Below are 23,202 nucleotides of genomic sequence, written 5' to 3'. Positions count from 1 at the left end.
TGCTGAGTGGGGCTCACTGCGACTCCTGTGCCTGCTGCCCGTAGGTCTCCTGTGGGGGCTGCCTCCTCTTCTTGTGACTCTCCCACTTGCTGAGGGTCACTTTGGACTCCCCTCCTTGGGTCAAGACCCCTGTACCTTGCTGGTCCTCTTCAGCCTTGCAAAACCTTCTTCTTTGACATTTGCATTTACCAAGGATTGTTGGTGGTTTTCCAGCACCACTGACCGACTACATCCCGACCGCCGCCTTGGGACATCACTTGTGGAACTCCTCTTCTCGTCCTGTGCTGCACTGCACTGCTGACTTTCTTCGTCCACCGTCGACCTGGTCCTGCATCCACAGAAGGGTGAGTGGTGGCTCCTGCCATAGCCGGACACTCCATCACGAACTGGACTTGGCCCCTTTCCATTAAAGGTCCTCTTCTGTCAGGATCGATCTTTGGGTTCTTCCAGTATTGTATGGGTCTTGCACCATCGTCTTCCAAAGTCCTCCTGTTGGTTTTTGGGGTAAACGTTTGATATAGTATATACAGAGCAAGCTTCCTACACCCGGTACTTACCTCTGCTCTCCTGGTCACTCTAGTACTCACCTCTTGTGGTTCCTAGTTCCTGCAGCTCCCCTCTACTGATTCCACTTCCTTGGGTGGGGACCACCTTTCACATTCCACTTTTTTAGTATATAGTTTTGTCCTCCCACAGGGCCCTCACTATTTGCTTTTGCTTTTAACAATGGTTATTGCTTTCTATGCTATTTACTGATTGCTAATGTGCATATAATAACGTGTTTACTTACCTCCCAGTTGTGGTATTGCCTAAACAGTATTTTATTATTTGTGTTACCACAATAAAGTACCTTTATTTTTGAAACACTGTGTGGTTCTTTCGTGTGTGTAAGTGCTGTGTGACTATAAAGGTATTGCATAAGCTTTGCATGTCTCCTAGATAAGTCTTGGCTGCTCATCCAAAGCTACCTGTAGAGAGCCCTGGCTTCTCAGACACTGCCTACACTTCACTAATAGGGGATACCTGGAATAAGGTGATAACACCATAGGTGCTCACCACACACCAGGCCAGCTTCCCACAGCAGCCAAATGGAAGAACTATGATGAGTGAGTGGGAATGTGGAAGTATGAATCCTGTCAATTCAGAACTGTCATGTACTGTGGGCAAGGCTGACCATGTAAAAGGATTGTTTCTGGAAATACTTGTTTAATTTACGGAGGTCTATGATTGATCGCCACTCCTCTGTTTTCATGTTTATGAGGAAAAACGAGGATAGAAGACCATTCTTTCTGAGAATGCAGGGCTTTCCCTAAGTAACTGTTAGTTAGCATAGCTAGCACTCCCTTCCGAAGGAGATGGAGATGGAGATGGAGATGCAGTGGGAGTCCTCGTTTTTGAGCAGTAGTTGGCGGAATCTCGGTGAAGTATAACATCTGTCTATATGTGATGAAATCCAGGACTTATTTGTCCAATGTTATTTTCCGCCATAGATGACAAAAATGTTTGGAATTGTTTCTCCCACAGGACAGTGTAAAACAGCACCAGAAAGTTGTCACTGTAGGTACACTAGCCTAAGGGTTCTGACAGGGTTTATAAGTGAGATACCTCTGGTATCCTCCTTGATACTGTTAAGAGTCTTTTGCAGGACCCTCTAAAGAGTGTTTATTTCGAAATTGTAGGTGTCAGAGTATGCCTTGACAGAATTCCTCATATTTTTGGGACTGAAAGTGCCATATTTCTACTGATAATAGCTGCCAGGTTAAATTTCAGGCATGTTTAGGGCTCGATGGGACCAGTTGCCAACAGTTCAATAAGACCTGAATCCACTGGATGAAGGTCTTTGGACTGCCATCTGACACAAAAACTTTTCCACTTTGCCTAGTATGATCTAAAGGCAGAGGCCTGAGATAAAATATTGCGGCACTGAGAATTTCCGTGTTCAGGAGCCAAACTAATAATTTCAAGGAAGCAGTTGTTTGCCAAAGCACAGAGGGGCCTCAGACGGGTGGGTCGGTGAACCAGAACTAACGAGGACAGGCTGGGACTATGAGAATTAAATGATTAAACTTGGTTATTTTGATCACTGTGGGAACCCAGAGAAGAGGTGAAAAGCATACACATACGTTTTAGACCATGAGATCGCAAACGCACAAAAACACAAAACACTCCCAATCCTAGTGCCACTAGCAGCATTTCTTTTTTGTTTGTGTAACAAATAGACACATCTTTGGGCGACCCCACCAGTGAAAGACAGTGTTTCGCTGGTCCTGTTTCAGTTCACGTTCATCGCAGAATGCTGAGAGGCAGCACAATATCCGCTCACACCTTGCTAGCACCTGGGAGGTGTCCTGCTATCATAAACTCCTATCAAATGTATGGTCAATTGAGGAAAAATACACAAATATTTGTTCCTAGGGTTAGCAGTATGTGTTATTATTCACAAACATAACATATTGGTAATTATATCATTACTTAGGCTAAAAAAGAAAGTTGCTCACATACAGCAAGAAAATGACCAGTGCATTAATTTATGTCTTTGATCCTTAAATGTATACATTTTTTACTAAGTAAAAACAGTGTTAAATAGCACAAATTACAATTATTTTAGCTGTGTTCTAATTGCTAAGTGGCGGCATTTTAACATGGAGAAACACACAGCGTTAATTCCTTAGGGTGCAGGTTTGTATCTATTACTCAATACTTCCGAAAAAGTGATCTCTTCTAAAGTACAAACGTCTTGTAAGCAGAATGAATGGTTTGCACAATTATTTCAGACCCAAGCAATAATGGCGGTTGAATCATTCAAACCTTTTTTTTAATACTCTGCTTTAGCTTGGCATGACATGCTCAGTGTAGAGTGTAAGCCAACATGATGCAAGATGCAGTGTGAAAGAATGGCAACAGAAAAACCTCAATGCTCTTTAAACGTTTCAGGTGTGCATCAAGGTACCATGTTTGATTGCACACTGGCATAGGAATGGCGCTTCCACTGAGAGCAGATGGAACTTCATCCCTCTTAGTTTATCTACAACTCTGAGGTACTCATTTCCATTCGTGTCACATCAGAGAGGGTCTTAGACTAGTTGTGACAATGTTATCATCAAAGGACCAAACAAAAGACAGCTACTGAGTTGTCTACACCTCCATAATGGTTTCCATCAGAAACTTGCAGTATAGGATTTGAGGGATACAGTAGGGCATCTTTCCTAAACAAAAAATATGGAAGCTCACTTTTGAATTTAAAGTACTAGGGGTGCAAGTCTGTGAATTTCCTCCTCTAAAGAGAGACTTTGTAGATCCACCATCCATTTGTTGGGAGCAATAGCTGGCCACTGATCAAAAGAGGCAGAAATATGCCTTCCCACTGCAGCAGGAATGGAGCACAGGAATGCAAGGTAGCAGAGTGTTCAGAATGAAATTCAATGATGCAGACCCACTTTGTGGTTTTAAGATGAGACCTGTCCTTGGTCAGATAAAGTTCTGATCGGTTGAAGAGATTCAAAGTGATCTCTGTAAAAGCTTTGGCGATGCACTGAGATTTTTCTTGGCCATTCAGAGAAATGTCAGTATCCATGTCAGCTGAAATAGGTTGTGAATGGAACCATACATTTGGTGACAAATGTTTAAGGCTGATTTGAGGCTGGTAATACCTTGAATTGGTAATGGAGAGTGGCTACTGCAACTCAAGTACTTGCAGTGCTTTGGACCCCGCCACCAGCTTTAGTTTTTACCAAAAGGAATCAGGAGTAGAAACTTTTTTGTGTGTTGGGATTTGGAACAGGATCCAAGACATCACTTTTATCAGGGAGAGGATTGTAGCTTGGAGCAGCTCCAGAAGTTGATGCATTTTCTTAAGTGGTGGAAATTGTAGGGATCACTGGGTGAATTTGAGTGTGTGTAGGCCCAAAATGAACGCAATCCAGAACCCTTTTGTTGGGTATTTTAACTAGCCACTAGCAGAGACTCGCCTGTCCACTGGAAGAGAAAAGGAGCCAGCACGTTTAAGGTATATGAGTGGGTAAATCATCAATGGTGTCATGGAGTTTTCTGTTGAGTAGACTTTAGAAGGACTCGCTTCCTGGGCTGCTGTGTGGAGAAGGAGGTCATTGAAGACTGCTGTGGTGAATGTTGGTCTAGAGGACGTCACCAGGTATATAGGTTGGAAGTGTGGTGGCTGAAAGCCTCCTTGAAAAGTGGAAAACCTACTCCTCTGGACCCTCAAAAGAGCACGCTCAAGGACCAAATGATGTCGGTATCATTATCCGGAAAGCTTTGCCCGCAAAACAATTACCCACACACACAACATGTCTAGAATGTAATGAAAATGTCACTTACCCAGTGTACATCTGTTCGTGGCATCAGTCGCAGTAGATTCGCATGTTCTGCAATAGCTCGCCATCTGGTGTTGGGCCGGAGTGTTACAAGTTGTTTTTCTTCGAAGAAGTCTTTCGAGTCACGGGACCGAGTGACTCCTCCTTTTGTCTCCATTGCGCATGGGCGTCGACTCCATCTTCGATTGTTTTTCCCCGCAGAGGGTGAGGTAGGAGTTGAATTGTAGTAATAGTGCCCATGCAATGGAGTGACTAAGTATGCACCTATTTAAGGTTGAGATGACACATATATAAATAATTGAAGGTAACTTCCAAACTGCTACAGGCTCCCGGGGAGGCGGGTGGGCACATGCGAATCTACTGCGACTGATGCCACGAACAGATGTACACTGGGTAAGTGACATTTTCAGTTCGATGGCATCTGTCGCTGTAGATACGCATGTTCTGCATAGACTAGTAAGCAGTTATTTCCCCAAAAGCGGTGGATCAGCCTGTAGGAGTGGAAGTAGTCTGAAATAATGTTCTTAATACAGCTTGACCTACTGTGGCTTGTTGTGCGGATAACACGTGTACACAGTAGTGCTTGGTGAATGTGTGAGGCGTAGACCATGTGGCTGCCTTACATATTTCTTGCATTGGGATGTTTCCTAGAAAGGCCATGGTAGCACCTTTCTTTCTGGTTGAGTGTGCCCTTGGTGTAATGGGCAGCTGTCGTTTAGCTTTAAGGTAGCAGATTTGGATGCATTTAACTATCCATCTGGCTATACCTTGTTTTGAAATTGGGTTTCCTGCATGAGGTTTTTGAAATGCAATAAAGAGTTGTTTAGTCTTTCTGATGTTTTTTGTTCTGTCAATGTAATACATCAATGCTCTTTTGACATCTAATGTATGTAGTGCCCTTTCAGCTACGGTATCTGGCTGTGGAAAGAACACTGGAAGTTCCACTGTTTGATTTAGATGGAACGGTGAAATAACCTTTGGCAAAAATTTAGGATTGGTCCTTAGGACGACTTTATTTTTGTGTAGTTGTATAAAAGGTTCCTGTATTGTAAACGCTTGAATCTCGCTTACTCTTCTTAGGGAAGTAATGGCGATGAGAAATGCCACCTTCCAGGTTAGGAACTGTATGTCGCAGGAGTGCATGGGTTCAAAAGGTGGACTCATAAGTCTAGTTAGGACAACATTTAGGTTCCATGAAGGAACAGGTAGTGTTCTTGGAGGTATAATTCTCCTAAGGCCCTCCATGAATGCTTTAATGACTGGTATCTTATATAGGGAAGTTGAATAGGTAGTCTGCAGGTATGCAGATATTGCTGCAAGGTGTATTTTAATGGAAGAGAAAGCTAGGTTAGATTTTTGTAAGTGAAGCAAGTAACCCACTACATGTTCTGGAGTTGTGTGTAATGGTTGTATTTGATTAATATGGCAGTAGCAAACAAACCTCTTCCATTTACTTGCATAGCAGTGCCTGGTGGATGGCCTTCTGGCTTGTTTTATGACTTCCATACATTCTTGGGTAAGTTGTAAGTGCCCGAATTCTAGGATTTCAGGAGCCAGATTGCTAGATTCAGCGATGCTGGATCTGGGTGTCTGATCTTTTGGTTGTGCTGTGTCAACAGATCTGGCCTGTTGGGCAATTTGATGCAGGGTACCACTGATAGGTCTAGCAGCGTTGTGTACCAGGGTTGCCTTGCCCAAGTTGGTGCTATCAATAGGAGTTTGAGTTTGCTTTGACTGAGTTTGTTTACCAGGTAAGGAAGGAGAGGGAGAGGAGGAAAAGCGTAAGCAAATATCCCTGACCAGTTCATCCATAGGGCATTGCCTTGGGATTGTTTGTGTGGGTATCTGGATGCGAAGTTTTGGCATTTTGCGTTCTCCCTTGTCGCAAACAAGTCTATCTGAGGTGTTCCCCAGAGTTTGAAATAAGTGTTCAGAATTTGGGGGTGAATTTCCCATTCGTGGACCTGTTGATGATCTCGAGAGAGATTGTCTGCGAGTTGATTTTGGATCCCTGGTATAAACTGTGCTATTAGGCGAATTTGGTTGTGAATTGCCCAATGCCAAATTTTTTGTGCTAGCAGGCTTAACTGCGTGGAGTGCGTCCCCCCCTGCTTGTTTAGATAATACATTGTTGTCATGTTGTCTGTTTTGACGAGAATGTATTTGTGAACTATTATTGGTTGGAAAGCTTTTAGTGCTTGAAAAACTGCTAGAAGTTCTAGGTGATTGATATGCAGTTTTGTTTGATGTACGTTCCATTGTCCTTGTATGCTGTGTTGATCGAGGTGTGCTCCCCACCCTGTCATGGAAGCATCTGTTGTTATTACGTATTGTGGCACTGGGTCTTGGAAAGGCCGCCCCTTGTTTAAATTTATGTTGTTCCGCCACAGAAGCGAGAGGTAAGTTTGGCGGTCTATTAACACCAGATCTAGAAGGTGACCCTGTGCTTGAGACCACTGTGATGCTAGGCATTGTTGTAAGGGCCTCATGTGCAGTCTTGCGTTTGGGACAATGGCTATGCATGAAGACATCATGCCTAGGAGTTGTAATACCATCTTTGCCTGTATCTTTTGTGTTGGATACATGCGTTGTATGATGGTGTTGAAATTTAGAATTCTTTGTGGACTTGGAGTGGCTACTCCCTTTGATGTGTCTATTATGGCTCCTAGGTATTGTTGTACCTTGCGCGGCAGAATGTTGGATTTTGTAAAGTTGACGGTGAACCCGAGTTTGAAGAGGGTTTGTATGATCTGATTTGTGTGATTTGAGCACTGTATGAACGAATGGGCCTTGATTAGCCAGTCGTCCAAATATGGGAACACATGTATTTGCTGCCTTCTTATGTGTGCAGCGACTACCGCTAGACATTTGGTAAAGACTCTTGGTGCGGTTGTTAATCCGAAAGGCAGTACCTTGAATTGGTAATGTATTCCTTTGAATACAAACCTTAGGTATTTCCTGTGCGATGGGTGTATTGGTATATGGAAATAAGCATCCTTGAGGTCTAAAGTTGCCATGTAGTCGTGTAGTTTTAGCAATGGCAATACTTCTTGTAGTGTGACCATGTGGAAGTGGTCTGATTTGATGAAAGTGTTCACTACTCTGAGGTCTAGGATTGGTCTCAGTGTTTTGTCCTTCTTTGGTATCAGAAAGTACAGTGAGTAAACTCCTGTGTTTATTTGTGTGTTTGGCACTAATTCGATTGCATTCTTTTGCAATAGTGCCTGCACTTCTATCTCCAGGAGATTGGAATGGTGTGTTGTTAAATTTTGTGCTTTTGGTGGTATGTTTGGAGGGAATTGTAGAAATTCTATGCAATAACCATGTTGGATAATTGCTAGAACCCAAGTGTCTGTAGTGATTTTCTCCCATGCTTTGTAATAATGACCTATTCTTCCCCCCACTGGTGTTGTGTGGAGGGGGTGAGTGACATGTGAGTCACTGTTTAGTAGTAGGGGTTTTGGGGCTTTGAAATCTTCCTCTATTTCTAGGGAATTGCCCTCCTCTATATTGTCCCCGAAAACCTCCTCTATACTGTCCCTGGTAACTGGACGGTGTGGCTTGTGAGGTGCTGGCTTGTGTGCTTTGACCCCGAAACCCCCTCGAAAGGGCGTTTTACGGAATGTGCTGTAATTCCCTCTGCTCTGCGGGGAGTAGAGTGCGCCCATGGCTTTGGCAGTGTCCGTATCTTTTTTGAGTTTCTCAATCGCTGTGTCCACTTCTGGACCGAACAGTTCTTTTTCATTAAAAGGCATATTGAGAACTGCTTGTTGAATCTCTGGTTTAAATCCAGACGTTCGGAGCCATGCATGCCTTCTGATAGTTACAGATGTATTAATTGTCCGTGCAGCTGTATCTGCAGCGTCCATGGAGGAGCGTATCTGGTTGTTGGAGATGGTCTGTCCCTCTTCAACCACTTGTTTTGCCCTATTTTGTAAGTCCTTGGGCAGATGTTCAATGAGATGTTGCATCTCGTCCCAGTGGGCTCTGTCATAGCGCGCAAGTAGTGCCTGGGAGTTCGCGATGCGCCACTGGTTTGCAGCTTGTGCTGCGACTCTTTTACCAGCTGCATCGAACTTGCGGCTTTCTTTATCTGGGGGTGGTGCATCTCCAGATGTGTGAGAGTTGGCCCTTTTCCTAGCTGCTCCTACAACGACAGAGTCTGGTGGCAGCTGTGTAGTGATGAAAACCGGGTCCGTAGGAGGCGCCTTATACTTTTTTTCCACCCTTGGTGTGATTGCCCTACTTTTGACCGGCTCCTTAAAGATGTCTTTTGCGTGCCGGAGCATACCAGGGAGCATAGGCAGGCTTTGGTATGAGCTGTGGGTGGAGGAGAGTGTGTTGAATAAGAAATCATCCTCGACCTGTTCTGAGTGGAGGCTTACGTTGTGAAATTTTGCTGCTCTAGCCACCACTTGAGAGTACGCGGTGCTGTCTTCTGGTGGAGATGGCTTTGTAGGGTATGCCTCCGGACTGTTATCTGACACTGGGGCGTCGTATAGGTCCCATGCGTCCTGATCTTGGTCACCCTGGCTCATGGTGGTGTGAGCTGGGGAGTGTGATGGAGTTTGTGCTGGTGAAACGTTAATCACGGGCGGAGGAGAGGGTGGTGGGGTAACTCTTTTCACCACTTTTGGTTGTGGTGTTTGTTCCGTCTGGAACTCCAACCTTCTCTTTCTCCTAATGGGGGGAAGGGTGCTTATTTTTCCTGTCCCCTGCTGAATGAAGATACGCTTTTGCGTATGGTCCACATCAGTTGCTTGTAGCTCTTCCTCAAACCTATGCTTCTGCATTTGGGAGGTTAGCGAGTGCTCTTCTGTATAAGAGCCTGAAGCTGGGTCGCTTGCAGTTTGTTTCGGCATCGAAACTTTGTCTGCGTGTTTTTTCGGCTCCGAGGTGACTTTTTTCCTTTTCGGGGCCGAAACCTCTCGGCGTCAATCTGTTTCGGTGCCGCTGTCTCGGCGTCGAGCCGTGTCCACACCGGCATCTCGGTGTCGAGGCTTGTCTCCAGCACTTTCTCGGTCCCGAGAAGGCTGCGTGCCGGTGTCTCGACCGGAGTCGGACGATCTCGGCACTGTTTGGGCCTTTTTCGGTGCCGACGGTCGGTCACCGAATTTATGGGTCGAGCCATGGCCTGGTGGCAGTGGCGTCCCCTGGGCCTTGTAAATGTTCCTCTGAGTGGATTTCGACGTCTTACTCACGGTTTGTGTATCGTCGAATCCTTCGGAGTCTGAGTCTTGGATCGAGAAGGTACCTTCCTCTTCCTCGAACTCCCGTTGGGCTGTCGGTGCGGACGCCATCTGAAGTCTTCTGGCTCGACGGTCTCGGAGTGTTTTTCGGGACCGGAACGCACGACAGGCCTCGCAGGTGTCTTCGCTGTGCTCAGGTGACAGGCACAGGTTGCAGACCAAGTGTTGGTCTGTGTAGGGGTATTTATTGTGGCATTTGGGGCAGAAACGGAACGGGGTCCGTTCCATCGGCGTTCTTCAGCACGCGGTCGGGCCGACCAGGCCCCGACGGAGGATTGAAAAACTACCCCGAAGGGCACCGGAGCTCTTCGATGCGGTGTGGAATCTAAGTACGCCGATCCCGAACGCAACAATACCGACGATAATCTTCTGAAATTAGCTAATTTTCCGTTCCGAAACTCGGAGCGACAGGAACACGTCCGAACCCGATGGCGGAAAAAAAAACAATCGAAGATGGAGTCGACGCCCATGCGCAATGGAGACAAAAGGAGGAGTCACTCGGTCCCGTGACTCGAAAGACTTCTTCGAAGAAAAACAACTTGTAACACTCCGGCCCAACACCAGATGGCGAGCTATTGCAGAACATGCGTATCTACAGCGACAGATGCCATCGAACTGTGTTCTTCAGAAAAGAACCTTGCTGCACAAAGCCAGCGCTGACTTAAACACCATAGCTCCTTCCACTTGACAAGCATTCTAGCCAGGGACAACGTTTGTGATGTTAAGAGCCTTTCTCCCTTAAGGAGAATGGTGCTTGTTTTTTCCTCCTTACAGTCAAGCAGCATCTAAGCACAGAGCCACATCTGCCCACATTTCCCTTTTTCAACAACCGGTGTCAGCCAAGGAATTAACAGCCTTACCAGGCGTGGCAGCAAAGGAAGAAACTCTCTAAAGTAGTCCTTTTAGCATCTATTTCTATGAGTGGTGTAGGATACTCGGAGGAAGGGTTACACAACTGACATGGAGCATCTTACATGACAACAGACTCCATCTTTGGATTCCCAATCAGGCATGCTGGTGTATCTTTCGCTGTCCTTTACTTCTTGCTGAGCCTCGGAACAAGAACAGGATCACTGGTTGGAATCTGCATGATTCTTATGCACTGCAGCCAAAAGTTGTCAATAGTAGGGACAGACCACAAATCATCTTGAGGCATTCTTAAAGTGGTATAAAAAGGCACTGGCACATTTGCTGCAAAGGCAATGTAATTGTGTCATTACTCTGTCTGAGCTGACCTGTGCTCATGGGGCTCGACTTTCTTCTTTTTCTCAGTGGTATCTGTTTCCACTTGCTCAACAAGCAGTGAAAGTGGCAGTTGCGGAAAAGCCAGTAGCTTGGATTCAGGCTGAGGTTGCAGACGTTGTGGGGGCTTGACTCCTCATCAGGCTATAGCTGGAGTAGGAAATTGTTATCATACAGTGTGAGCCACTTATTAAGTGTACTGGTACCCTATGGCCTAGATACATGGTCCTCCATCAACAATTGCTAAATGATGCAACTTACTGACACGTTATCAACCACAGATCAAAGGATATATGTGGCCTATTGAGATCTTATCTTGCCAACAGTTGAAAATGCACTCCCGGGAAATTACCCCCCTTTGCTCCCAATCCCCACCAAGACACACAACTATCAGCCATATCACAGGCATAACTCAACCTCTTCATATTACAGGATTCACTGCTACATATTTACTTGGATGCCAGGCAGTCATGTCCTTATATGTTAATGCTTACATGTGATGCAAATTGCCTGCAATGTTATTAGTACTAAAAGGTTTAACTGTAGTGTCTTATCTCTGTACTACATACACATTACAATCTACTAGTATCCAATTTGATTGAAATGTCCGGTTACATTCTTTTACATCAAACATATTAAAAAACAATATCTAAAAACAAAATACTGGAAAACTTAGCATGGTTAACTTGGTAACAAGCTCACTAGTAATACTGTTCATATTGCCTATGGTAATAAGATGACTAGGTCCAGCTTGCACTTCATCCTCTCGGTAGTACCAACATGAGCCTCCACATTAACAATGATCTGGATTATATGGTTTGTTCTCTTCATCTTCCTTCTGACACTTGACATGCAGTTGTATGTGTCAGTCAAAGGGATGAAAGAGCCTTCACCCTCAGACTCCTTTTCGATGTTGAGCAACTTTGTTGGAGGGGGAAACACTGTTTGTGATTGCATCTACTGTGAGTAGAACAGGAGATACACCTTTTGTTGGAATCAGCATGAAGTCCCTTGACTTTTTTTACCTGGATTGTTGTCAACTGTGTTGCTGATGGAAGAGCTGTCAACTGAGAGGACATAAACAGTGGTGGTACTGATGATGTAAAGGTCGTAGAAGAGGTAGTAGTCAAAGACTGTGCCACTAAGAAACAGATGGAGACCGGGCATCAACTATGGAGGTAGTCGATAATGCTATAGCAGGTGGAGACTTGAATAGAGATGGGGCCTTGGACATTGAAAATCCTGATGTGGTTATCATTGACATGTGCGCTGATGAGGATTTTAGCAGCATACTAGACTTAGAAGACATGCCAGAGAACATTTTGGAAGGCCTATATGGCATTTGATCTGGCTTTACGCTAGCCTTTGGAGGTGGCTCTGCTGACATTTAAGCCAACTTCTAAGTAGAATTCAATTTGGTGACGTTTTATCTCTTTGCAGAGGTCTTTTCTTTAGTTTCTCCACTTTCAAAGTGGCACTTTTGGTGAACAATTTGGAACAGTAAGGCTTTCCAACCTTGATTTTTTTCTTGACCCATCAAAGGACGCTATATTTGTGGGAATTACTGTAGTCCTTTGGTTTGTTTTGTGGGTGAAGGGACTAAATACATAATGCATCACAATACAGTCCCTTACCACAGGAGACATATGACCGGAATAAAAACTTTCCTGATATTTTGGCATGAGAAAAATCTGATATTCCACTGGCGTAAAACAGAAAAAAAACTGCCTCAGCAAAGCAGTACCAGAAAAGATGGCGTAATGCTCTTTCTGGAAGATAATCTACCTAAACACAGATTCCTCACCTTATGAATATTTCCTAGGTGTCCCATTGGATCAGAAAACATTTCAGCAGTAGTACCTCTTTGCACCAGCAAGCGGCACATAGAGCTCCACACTTACTTCGTTCTGCTCTGGAAATGATGTATGCAACCTATATTGGCGCAACTCTCATACACTGACGTCAGTGGCTTTCGAGACTGCACCTCACGGCAAGGAGCCCAGAAAGGAAATTGGTGTGAACAGTGTGCAGATTCCTGGACTTTGGGCCCTTTTAATTGATAGATATTGCAGAACCCCCATGGCTTCAACAATGCATGCATCTTTTTTTTTTTTTTTCCTTGAGCATCTGACCCACCTGAAACACAAAGAGATGTTTGCTATTGAAATGAAGTCCTAAAGGTGTGTTTGGACCTCGTGTGGCAGTCAGCTACCCTAAACAAAACATAGCAGGACAAGAATATGCGGGCATTCACCTGTCTGGAATCTGCGTCAGCAATGTCTGACAAGCAGTTGGCAACTGCACTGGCAATGTGCCACAGCGTGACTGGTCACTCAAGGCTACACTTTTTCCGGCAGCATCTCTATTCTTTCAATCCTTGTCTGGCAGAGAGGTCCAAGAGGACTACTCCGGACCACCACCCATGATGAAGGATCCACGCAGCTCAAGATGAGGGGAGACCCATGCAGCCGGTCATTGTTTCCTCTAGGTGCCTTCGGTCGTAGAGGAGTGACTCCTTCACTTCAAGGAAGAGTCCTTCTTCTAGTGCAGGCTGAAGAGTTGCTGTCTTCTGAGGATGCACGTCCGGGGAAATATTGCAAAGATGGCAGGAGTTGTGGAAACAAAGTTGCAGAAGAGTCTTCTTCGTTGTTTGAAGCGCTGTCAGTTCCTGGAGGGTCCAGTCGCAGTTCCAGTGGCCGGAAGTCGAAGTGTAGGTTGCAGAGGAATCATGCTGGAGTCTTGCAAGCCGAATCTGAGTACCCATCCAAGAGAGAGACCCTAAATAGCACTGAAAGTGGGATTGGTCACCTAACCAGGTACGCACCTATCAGGTGGGGGCTCTGACGTCACCTTCCTGGACTGGCCACTCAGATGTTACCAGAGTTCCCTACCAACCTTGGAAACTAGATGGCAGAACCCAGGGACTCTCTGGAGGAGCTCTGAGCACCACCCCTGGGGTGGTGATGGACAGGGGAGTGGTCACTCCCCTTTCTATTGTCCAGTTTCGAGCCAGAGCAGGTACTGGGGGGTATCGGAACCGGTGTGGAATGGTTTATGCATGGAGGGCACCAAATGTGCCCTTCAAAGCAAACCAGTGGCTTAGGGAGGCTACCCCTCCCAAGCCAGTCACACCTATTTCCAAAGGGAGAGGGTGTTACCTCCCTCTCCCAAAGGAAATACTTTGTTTTCCCTTCCTGGGCTTGATTAGATCAAGCAGCAGGAGGGCAGAAACCTGTCTGAGGAATGGTAGCAGCTTGGGCTGCCAGGAAAACCCTGTAGGACTGGTGGTATCAATGCAGGTGGTCCTCTAAGGAGTCCCCAGAGTGCAAGGAATCATACTTCCAATACTTGCTACAGTAATAGGGTACAATTCCGACATGTTTGTTACCAAACATGCCCAGGTTTGGAGTTACAATCATGTATCTGGACATTGCAATTGATCTATGTCCAGTACACGCGTAAAATGGTGTGCCCACACTCACAAAGTCCGGGAAAATGGATCTGGAGTTTGTAGGGGCACCTCTGCTAGTGCAGGGGTGCCCTCACACTCGGGTACCTGCACCCTGCCCTCTGGGCTGAGCGGGCCTACAATAGGGGTGACTTACAGTGACCTGGTGCAGTGAACTGTAGTGAAAACAGATGAATGCACCCATTTCACTCATACTGCAATGCCAGGCCTGCAGAACCCTTTGCATGGGTTCCTTATGAGTGGCAGAACAACAGTTGCAGCCCACAGAGATCCCCTGAAACAACAATGCCCTGGGTACCAAGGAACCAGATACTAGGGACTTACATGGGGGGACCAGTATGCCAATTGTGGGAAGAAAAAGGTACAATTTACAGGAGCAAGCATAACTACTGGGGTCCTGGTTAGCAGGATCCCAGTGGACACAATCAAACACATTGACAACAGGCAGAAAATGGGGTAACTAAGCCAAGAAAGAGGGCACTTTCCTACAGTCACCATAGCCATAGGATGGACCTTAGTTAAATCATCAGCATTGGTAACTGGATACGTTTGTCCAGCCAAACACTGTCCTGGGGATACCAGTTTTTCTGTCACCATGGTGACACTGGCACCTGTATCCCTCAGGGTTTCTACCTTGGTCCCATTAATTCAGGGATGCTGTCTGTATTTGTTCATATTAGGGGGTGGGTAGACTGCATGACTGGCAACATCTGTCCCACCCTCATATACTAAAGTAGCTTCAGTGTGAACCCTGATTTGCTCTGAGCACACTGTTGATCCCACCTGGAGACTGGCTACATCAGAGCTGTCTGGTGCATTACGAGGGGGATTCTTCTTGGGACACACTGAGTCTCCAGTTTAGTGTTCATTCTGCCTACAATTGAAACACCAGGGCTTGTTGAGATCAAAGTTTTTATCTTTGTACCCATGAGCAGATTGTGACGAGGTTCGGGGCCCACCCTCCCGCTCAGAATTTTGGGGGCCTTTAGAAGACTCTTTACTTTTATCCTTAGGTGGCTCACCACATTTTCTCTGGGGAGGCCTTGTAACCCCTTTCTTTTGGTCACTCCAGTGGAAGTCTTGGTCACCCTAGTCTTGACCCAGTGGTCTGCCTTCTTTTCCAATTCTTGGGGAGAAATTGGACCTAGGTCTACCAGATACTGATGGAACCTTTTATTGAAGCAGTTACTTAAATGTGTTTGTAAGGAAATGGCTCCCTGTTGCAGTTACCCCCACTTTTTGTCTGATACTGGTGTTGACTGGACTGAGAAGTGTGCTGGGACCCTTCTAACCAGGCCCCAGCACCAGTGTTCTTTCCCTAAACTGTACTTTTGTCTCCACAATTGGCACAACCCTGGCACTCAGGTAGGTCTCTTGTAACTGGTACCCCTGGTACCAAGAGCCCTGATGCCAGGGAAGGTCTCTAAAGGCTGCAGCATGTCTTATGCCACCCTAGGGACCCCTCACTCGGCACATGCACACTGCCTCAGAGCTTGTGTGTGCTGGTGGGGAGAAAATGACTAAGTCGACATGGCACTCCCCTCAGAGTGCCATGCCAACCTCACACTGCCTGTGGCATAGGTAAGTCACCCCTCTAGCAGGCCTTACAGCCCTAAGGCAGGGTGCACTATACCACAGGTGAGGGCATATGACCATGAGCACCATGCCCCTACAGTGTCTAAGCAAAACCTTAGACATTGTAAGTGCAGGGTAGCCATAAGAGTATATGGTCTGAGAGTTTGTCAAACACGAACTCCACAGTTCCATAATGGCTACACTGAAAACTGGGAAGTTGGGCATCAAACTTCTCAGAACAATAAATTCACACTGATGCCAGTGTGCAATTTATTGTAAAATACTCCCAGAGGGCATCTTAGAGATGCCCCCTGAAAACAAACCTGACTTCTAGTGTAGGCTCACCAGTTCCTGCCAGCCTGCCACACACCATACATGTTGCTGGACACATGGGGAGAGTGCCTATGTCACTCTGTGGCCAGGAACAAAGCCTGTACTATGTGGAGGTGCTTCTCACCTCCCCCTGCAGGAACTGTAACACCTGGCGTGAGCCTCAAAGGCTCACCCCTTTTGTTACAGCACCCCAGGGCATCCCAGCTAGTGGAGATGCACGCCACTCCAGCCACCGCCCCCACTTTTGGCGGCAAGGCTGGAGGAGATAATGAGAAAAACAAGGAGGAGTCACCCACCAGTCAGGACAGCCCCTAAGGTGTCCTGACCTGATGTGACCCCTGCCTTTAGAAATCCTCCATCTTGATTTTGGAGGATTCCCCCGATAGGAATAGGGATGTGCCCCCCTCCCCAAAGGGAGGAGGCACAAAGAGGGTGTAGCCACCCTCAAGGACAGTAGCCATTGGCTACTGCCCCCCAGACCTAAACACACCCCGAAATTGAGTATTTGGGGGCAACCCTGAACCCAGGAAATCAGATTCCTGCAACCTGAACTACAAAGAAGGACTGCTGACCTACAAGCCTGCAGAGAGAATGGACGACGACAACTGCTTTGGCCCCAGCCCTACCGGCCTGTCTCCAAAGTCGAAAACCTGCAACCAGCGACGCATCCAACAGGGACCAGAGACCTCTGAAGCCTCAGAGGACTGCCCTGACCCACAGGACCAAGAAACTCCTGTGAGCAGCGGCTCTGCTCAAAAACAGCGACATCTTTGCAACAAAGAAGCAACTTCCAAAGAACTCACTCTTCCCGCTGGAAGCGTGAGACTTCACACACTGCACCCGACGCCCCCGGCTCGAAATCCAGAGAACCAACACCACAGGGAGGACTCCCTCGGCGACTGTGACCCCGTGAGGAGCCCGAGACGACTCCCCTGGACCCCCACTGTGACGCCTGCAGAGATAATCCAGAGGCTCCCCCTGACCGCGACTGCCTGTAACAAGGGACCCGACGCCTGGACCAAGCACTGCAACCGCAGCCTCCAGAACCTGAGGGACCTGAACCTCAGTGCAAGAGTAACCCCCAGGCGACCCTCGCCTAGCCTAGCCCAGGTGGTGGCTGTCCCGAGAAGGCCCCCCGTTGCCTGCCTGCACCGCTAGAGTGACCCCTGGGTCCCTCCATTGTTCCCTATCTAAAACCCAACGCCTGCTTTGCACACTGCACCCGGCGGCCCCTGTGCTGCTGAGGGTGTGTTTTGTGTGCCTACTTGCGTCCCCCCCATTGCTCTACAAACTCCCCCTGGTCTGCCCCTCCCCCCCCGAGGACGCAGGTACTTACCTGCTGGCAGACTGGAAACGGAGCACCCCTGTTCTCCATAGGCGCTTATGTGTTTTGGGCACCTCTTTGACCTCTGCACCTGACCGGCCCTGAGCTGCTGGTGTGGTAACTTTGGGGTTGCCTTGAACCCCCAACGGTGGGCTGCCTATGCCCAGGAACTGAGACTTGTAAGTGTTTTACTTACCTCACAATCTAATCAATACTTATCCCCCCCAGGAACTGTTGATTTCTGCAGTGTCTACTTTTAAAATAGCTTATTGCCATTTTAACAAAAACTGTATATGTTATTGCTCTAATTCAAAGTTCCTAACTTACCTGTGTGGAGTAACATGTATTTTATGTATTTACTTCAAATCTTGAACTTGTGGTTCTAAAAATAAATTAAGAAAATATATTTTTCTATAGAAAAACCTATTGGCCTGGAGTAAGTCTGAGTGTGTGTTCCTCATTTATTGCCTGTGTGTGTACAACACATGCTTAGCACTACCCTCTGATAAGCCTACTGCTCGACCACACTACCACAAAATAGAGCATTAGAATTATCTAATTTTGCCACTATCTTACTTCTAAGGGGAACCCTTGGACTCTGTGCACACTATCTCTTACTTTGAGATAGTATATACAGAGCCAACTTCCCACACCTTATTAAAGGCTAATATCTGCTGTGGGCTCAACAAATGCCCCAGAAATTGGAGGCACACTGGTGATATAGAACTTTGTCTTTCTGTACCAATTCACTTTGTGTGCATGAGCACACTTATGAGTCATGCCCAAAGGCCAGCATAAGAAAACAACTTGTGCAGGTCTGTGACAGACATTACGCTTCTGCAGTCTCAGCACAATTTGAATCTTGTAGTCTTTGGTGGAGTCACTGTTCTTTAGCACCCTGTTTGCAAATTAATAGCCATAAGAAAACCAACAAAGTTCGGAGCACCACTGTCAATGCTTGGCCCTTATATGCAGCTCCATTCCATCACTTTAAAGCAGGAAAGAGACACCACGGACCTGCACAACACCTTATACTGGTGCACTAGAGCACTGCAACAAAAATCTTTGGATCCAGTCTAGTGCCTTGAGATATTCAAAAGGTAAGTAGTCTGTGGTCAAACAAATCCATCAAAATATTTTGTTCCGTAGCCTAAGGTGTTAGATGCCTGACAAATGCTTTCATTGTGGTCTCAGAATACCAGATGCTGGCCACACCACAGCATTTTGTTACAGTAAGAGGAATAAATACGAGGGGCAGAATTGAAATTGTGTAATCTTCACACCCTCTGTCGAAAAAGCTATTCCCATACAACCTGGCTCAAGAATTGTGCAGTAATTTGTTTCCAAAGAGGTAATCGGACCAGAGATGTACTCAGTGTCTTGATAATTGCTAGTGAGGTCTAACTAATACTTTTTCAAAGAACCATAACTTAAAGTTCTGAACCCAAATCTAGACAGCAGGACCGTGCACAGCATATGACTGGAACATGCTGCAAACCGATATTTGTGATGGACACTATATCTGATTCTGCCCTTTATGAATATCCTTCAGGTGCCAGACTGGATCCAGACACATTTTCCTCAGGAACAGCTTACAATGTAATGAGGTGGCACCATGCGGCTTGAACTGAGACTCCATCCAGGATATGACAAATGGACATACATGCACACTGGAGTTAGTTCTGGATCTTTATTTCAGCGCCCGAATGAGGTGAAAATAAAGAGAAAGTTTATATACCTTGGTATCTCACATGAAGTGTGGCCTGCAATGTGTGCTGCTACTAGAAAATGCCTAGTTGCTTGGCCTAACGCCACTGTTGACTTGCTTCCCAACCCACAGTCCATGACACACCACCACCATATCTCTGGATGTGTGGTATGGTCCGAAAGAACTTGACTGGCACACCTTGTTGCATGGGAGAAAGCCTTCATGGCACATGGATCGCCTGCCTCTCCAGCACACTTATGGGAAAGTGCTGCTTCTATGCAGACCTAAGACTTCATTGTGATATCATCCAACAAGCAGGTGTCTTTAACTATGGCAGCCTGCAGCAGAGAAGGATGTCAGGGACAACACACTGGCAGACTGGAGACACAGTGATTTAGAGGTGAAATATTTAAAAGTAACTGAGTTCGTTTTTTGAGGAAACTACATTTATCATGATGCAATGGGGCAGATTATTTGCTGGGATGTTAGGCAGGTGTGCTCCTAACTGATTGTGACTTTAAAAAGGCTCCCTTGAGCCACTGGGCTGACGAGCTCTGGAGCATGCCAGTGAAGAGGTATTGAAACCGGATGATTAATGGCAGCATTTCCAGCACCCCGCAAACTTGTTCTCTGCTGAAGAAGGGATTAACCCAGAAACACATGTGTCCAGAGATGCACAGCAAAGGCTGCACCTATTTAGAGGTGAAATATTTAAAAGTAACTGAGTTCGTTTTTTGAGGAAACTACATTTATCATGATGCAATGGGGCAGATTATTTGCTGGGACGTTAGGCAGGTGTGATCCTAACTGATTGTGACTTTAAAAAGGCTCCCTTGAACCACTGGGCTGACGAGCTCTGGAGCATGCCAGTGAAGAGGTATTGAAACCGGATGATTAATGGCAGCATTTCCAGCACCCCGCAAACTTGTTCTCTGCTGAAGAAGGGATTAACCCAGAAACACATGTGTCCAGAGATGCACAGCAAAGGCTGCACCTATTTAGAGGTGAAATATTTAAAAGTAACTGAGTTCGTTTTTTGAGGAAACTACATTTATCATGATACAATGGGGCAGATTATTTGCTGGGATGTTAGGCAGGTGTGCTCCTAACTGATTGTGACTTTAAAAAGGCTCCCTTGAGCCACTGGGCTGACGAGCTCTGGAGCATGCCAGTGAAGAGGTATTGAAACCGGATGATTAATGGCAGCATTTCAGGCACCCCGCAAACTTGTTCTCTAATGAAGAAGGGATTAACCCAGAAACACATGTGTCCAGAGATGCACAGCAAAGGCTGCACCTATTTAGAGGTGAAATATTTAAAAGTAACTGAGTTCGTTTTTTGAGGAAACTACATTTATCATGATGCAATGGGGCAGATTATTTGCTGGGATGTTAGGCAGGTGTGCTCCTAACTGATTGATGGAGACACACATCTACCTGGGCAAATCCAGGAGAACAGAATGAATAACAGTCACCCGTTTAGAGAGACTTCTCATGTGTTGCAGCCATATCCTGCTTCAGCACCACTGAGGGAGTCTAATCTGCCATCTAGTGTGCAGCACCAGCAAGATGAATGAGGCCCTCAAACATAAAGCCCACAAGTGCAGGCTTTGTACAGCCAGGATCGGTGTCTTACCCAGGAACAGGACAGTTTCCTCAAGGAACAGGAGGATTTCTCTATAGAGTTTTGTGGGCTTTTCAGAGGAATGTCTTATAAGAGATTGTTCCCTATCAGGGAAGGCAAACATTCTGGTATATCACTTCAGGCTAAGGCCAAAAATAGCTTTCTACTGAAATGTGCCAGTGTGGAAACGATTCAATCATTAAAGCATACGGTCTTTAAACACAACATTGGGAGATTCAGCAGAAATTGTTTTTGCAAGATCTATCACAACACAAATCCAGAAACCAATACCAAAATAGTAGCTTTTCCTACATACACAGTGTGTTATTTGGTGCATCACCTCATCATACCCACTTTCATCTCTACTAGCCTGATTTACTGTTTTCATTGTTTAAAGATTCCTACTTACCCTAATAACAGAGCAAGATATTAAATATCTGAGTTTAAAAATATGCCCTTGATTACCTGAACAGGAAAACCCAAAGCATAACTCCAGCTGATACATTGACAGTTAGGAGACAAAGAACACAAAGATGTTGCAGCAAAAGCAGAGTGAGAATGATTTATTTTTAAGTACCTGCTGTTCCATCCATCCCCTCAAGGAAAATCCCACCGAGGTGAGGCAAGACCCAGTACCGACGCCGGTATCGATCCTGACCCAGGGAAACGGCACGAAGCAATTGTGAGGCATGGAACAGTTTCTTGCGGAAAAAGGTCTGCCGCTGGGGAAAGGAGAAATTTCTGGTGAATAGGTGCACAGACTAACACACCACCTGAACTGCCCCTAATGAAAATGTCACTTACCCAGTGTACATCTGTTCGTGGCATCAGTCGCTGAGATTCACATGGTATGCATGAGCTCGCCATCTGGTGTTGGGTCGGAGTGTTACAAGTTGTTTTTCTTCGAAGAAGTGTTTTCGAGTCACGGGGCCGAGTGACTCCACCTTCTGTGCTCATTGCGCATGGGCGTCGACTCCATCTTCGATTGTTTTCCCCGCAGAGGGTGAGGTAGGAGTTGTACTATAGTAATAGTGCCCGCGCAATGAAAAAATGTAAGTATGTATCTATTAAAGGATTGAAGGTAACTTCTGAACTGCTACAGGCTTCCGGGGAGGTGGGTGGGTCCATGTGAATCTCAGCGACTGATGCCACGAACAGATGTACACTGGGTAAGTGACATTTTCAGTTCGATGGCATCTGTCGCTGTAGATACACATGGTATGCATAGACTAGTAAGCAGTTAGTTCCCCATAAGCGGTGGTTTAGCCTGTAGGAGTAGAAGTTGTCTGAAATAGAGTTCTTAATACAGCTTGACCTACTGTAGCTTGTTGTGCGGATAGCACATCTATACAGTAGTGTTTGGTGAATGTGTGAGGCGTAGACCAAGTGGCTGCCTTACATATTTCTTGCATTGGGATGTTTCCTAAAAAGGCCATTGAAGCACCTTTTTTCCTTGTTGAATGTGCCCTGGGAGTAATGGGCAGTTGTCTTTTTGCTTTAAGGTAGCAGATTTGGATGCATTTAACTATCCATCTGGCTATACCTTGTTTTGATATTGGGTTACCTGCATGAGGTTTTTGGAATGCAATAAATAGCTGTTTAGTTTTTCTGATGTTCTTCGTTCTGTCAATGTAGTACATTAATGCTCTTTTGACATCTAATGTATGTAGTGCTCTTTCAGCCACAGAATCTGGCTGTGGGAAGAATACTGGTAGTTCTACCGTTTGATTTAGATGGAATGGAGAAATAACTTTTGGTAAAAATTTTGGATTAGGTCGTAGGACGACCTTATTTTTATGTATTTGTATAAAAGGCTCTTGTGTTGTGAACGCTTGAATTTCACTTACTCTTCTTAGAGATGTAATGGCGATGAGAAAGGCAAGGAAGTTGAATATGTAGTTTGCAGGTATGCAGATATTGCTGCAAGATGTATTTTAATAGAAGAGAAGGCTAGCTTTGCTTTTTGTAAATGGAGCAAGTAATTTACTATATGTTTTGGAGTTGCCTCTAGTGGTTGTATCTGATTATGATGGCAGTACCAAACAAATCTTTTCCACTTACTTGCGTAGCAGTGTCTAGTGGATGGCCTTCTGGCCTGCTTTATGACTTCCATACACTCTTGGCTAAGTTGTAAGTGTCCGAATTCTAGGATTTCAGGAGCCAGATTGCTAGATTCAGCGATGCTGGGTCCGGGTGTCTGATCTGTTGGTTGTGTTGCGTTAACAGATCTGGTTTGTTGGGCAGTTTGATGTGTGGTACTACAGACAGATCTAGCAGTGTTGTGTACCAGGGTTGTCTTGCCCACGTTGGTGCTATTAAAATGAGTTTGAGTTTGTTTTGACTCAATT

The 23,202-nt window shown here is 45.8% G+C and overlaps 1 protein-coding gene across 5 annotated transcripts in view; it reads right to left on the bottom strand.

Annotated features, from left to right (window-relative positions):
* The window catches only part of BAZ2A (bromodomain adjacent to zinc finger domain 2A), an 867,588-nt gene that overhangs the window by 356,318 nt on the left and 488,068 nt on the right, over window positions 1-23,202 (bottom strand). For all 5 annotated transcript variants that reach the window (XM_069230685.1, XM_069230689.1, XM_069230688.1 and 2 more), the window contains one exon: window positions 21,432-21,576. In XM_069230685.1, the coding sequence (XP_069086786.1) occupies window positions 21,432-21,576 (145 nt within the window). The remainder of the gene's footprint in view (window positions 1-21,431; window positions 21,577-23,202) is intronic.

This window comes from Pleurodeles waltl, chromosome 4_2 (genome assembly GCF_031143425.1).
Source record: "Pleurodeles waltl isolate 20211129_DDA chromosome 4_2, aPleWal1.hap1.20221129, whole genome shotgun sequence".
Taxonomy (NCBI): Eukaryota; Metazoa; Chordata; class Amphibia; order Caudata; family Salamandridae; genus Pleurodeles; species Pleurodeles waltl.
The sequence above is the reverse complement of the archived record's forward strand: the minus strand, read 5'-3'. Positions and strand labels throughout refer to the sequence as shown.